This window comes from Meleagris gallopavo, unplaced genomic scaffold (assembly GCF_000146605.3).
Source record: "Meleagris gallopavo isolate NT-WF06-2002-E0010 breed Aviagen turkey brand Nicholas breeding stock unplaced genomic scaffold, Turkey_5.1 ChrUn_random_7180001856867, whole genome shotgun sequence".
Lineage (NCBI taxonomy): Eukaryota > Metazoa > Chordata > Aves > Galliformes > Phasianidae > Meleagris > Meleagris gallopavo.
The window spans coordinates 1-1,259 of record NW_011122992.1 but is presented as its reverse complement, the minus strand read 5'-3'; the positions used below and the strand labels follow the sequence as shown (position 1 = coordinate 1,259).

General features: G+C 65.3%; 1 protein-coding gene across 3 annotated transcripts; it reads right to left on the bottom strand.

The window, feature by feature from the left end:
• Positions 1–6: 6 nt before the first annotated feature.
• On the bottom strand, positions 7–1,259 carry LOC104915869. Of its 3 annotated transcripts, none has more exons than XM_010726822.3 (2): positions 1,150–1,259; positions 7–866 (listed from the first exon to the last, which is right to left on the bottom strand). In XM_010726822.3, the coding sequence occupies exons 1-2, from the start codon at positions 1,174–1,176 to the stop codon at positions 117–119; spliced, it is 777 nt and encodes a 258-aa protein (XP_010725124.1). In that variant the 5' UTR covers positions 1,177–1,259; the 3' UTR covers positions 7–116. The 3 variants fall into 3 exon arrangements, with proteins under 3 accessions (XP_010725124.1, XP_010725125.1, XP_010725123.1); XM_010726823.2 differs by having other exon boundaries at positions 7–863; XM_010726821.3 differs by having other exon boundaries at positions 23–887.

Sequence of the window (1,259 nt, the reverse complement as noted above, 5' to 3'; positions counted from 1 at the left end):
GGGGGTCAGGGCACAATGCTGCACGATGCTGAGCCCCGGGGGGGTGGGAGCAACAGGGCACAGAGCAACGGTTTGGTGCATGCGTGCAGCTAAAAAGCAAACGGCAAGAGAGCCCATCAGCAGCCAGCTTTTGGGTCAGCAGAAGCCATTCCGCAGGCGGAAAAGCGGAAGCATTTGGCTTTAAGTGCTCCCTGCAGCATTCGTGATCCAAGAATGGCAGCCAGCAGGGAGAGGGGAGGAAAACTCCCAGCGAGAGGCGGGAGGGCTGGAAGAGCTGCACACGGGAGGGCTGGCAAAGCCGTGCACAGCGCTGGCTGAGCCCTGCATCGGGGGAAGACCTGGCTGGGGGTGGGGGCGGAAGGAAGAGCGTTCTCTCCTTCCAGAATCCCATCTTTTGGGGGTGGGCAGAGCGTCCCCCTGCCTGAATTGCAGCTTTTGGCCAATGCCGGGCCAAACTGCACGGCCGGGGCCCCTCCTGGTCCTCTGCCAAAGGAAGGCAGCGGTGGGTGAGCACCGGGCCTCCCCCCGGGACGCTGACGGCGGTCTCCCAGGTGGGACACGGAGGCGATAGCGGCCTGGGAAAGCTGTGCACGGGGGGAAATCCAGGCTGGGAAGGGAGGGCAGAGCGTTCTGCTGCACGGAGCCCATCTTTTGGCCACCGACGGGCCATGCCGCGTCCCGCTCCGCGCAGGGAAGCGATGCCAAAGCGGACGATCCCAACTCCGGGTGCACAGCGGACCCCCCCGGGATGCTCGGGGCGGTTTCTGGAGGCGGTTACCAGACACGTACCTGTGATATTGGGCCTGCAGGAGCTGAAACTCGTCCTTGATGCGGTCGCACGAGTCGGAGGTGGTGAACTTGAGCTGCTGCGGCAGGTGAGAGGAGCCCTTGAACAACACACACAGCGCTGCACACCCAACGGGGGGCCCACAGCCCTGCCCACCCCCCAACCGGAGCCTGTCGCCACCGGCACCGCCGCCGCCCAAGGTCACCCGCACCCCCGCTGCCGTCCCCGGTGGCTGCGGGCGGGGAGGAGGAGGAGGACGAGGAGGAAGAGGAGGCAGCTCTCGGTGCTCCCCCCATCCCTCCTTCCTTCCTTCCTTCCTTCTTTCCTTCCTTCCCTCCTTCCTTCTCCCGGTGCCGCCGTACCGAGTGTCGGCTTTGTGGAAACATCATGTCAGGCTGCAGCCCGGCTCACCGCACTCAGCGGTCCACCGCTCCGCCGCACCGCTCCGTTCCCGGTTTGTTTGGTTTGGTTT

Excerpts from the sequence above, each read along its gene's own strand:
- LOC104915869 (XM_010726821.3), bottom strand. The coding sequence starts at position 1,176 with ATGATGTTTCCACAAAGCCGACACTCG. Across the intron at positions 888-1,149 it reads TTCCACAAAGCCGACACTCG|GGCTCCTCTCACCTGCCGCA; the intron begins GTACGGCGGCAC and ends GTGTTGTTCAAG.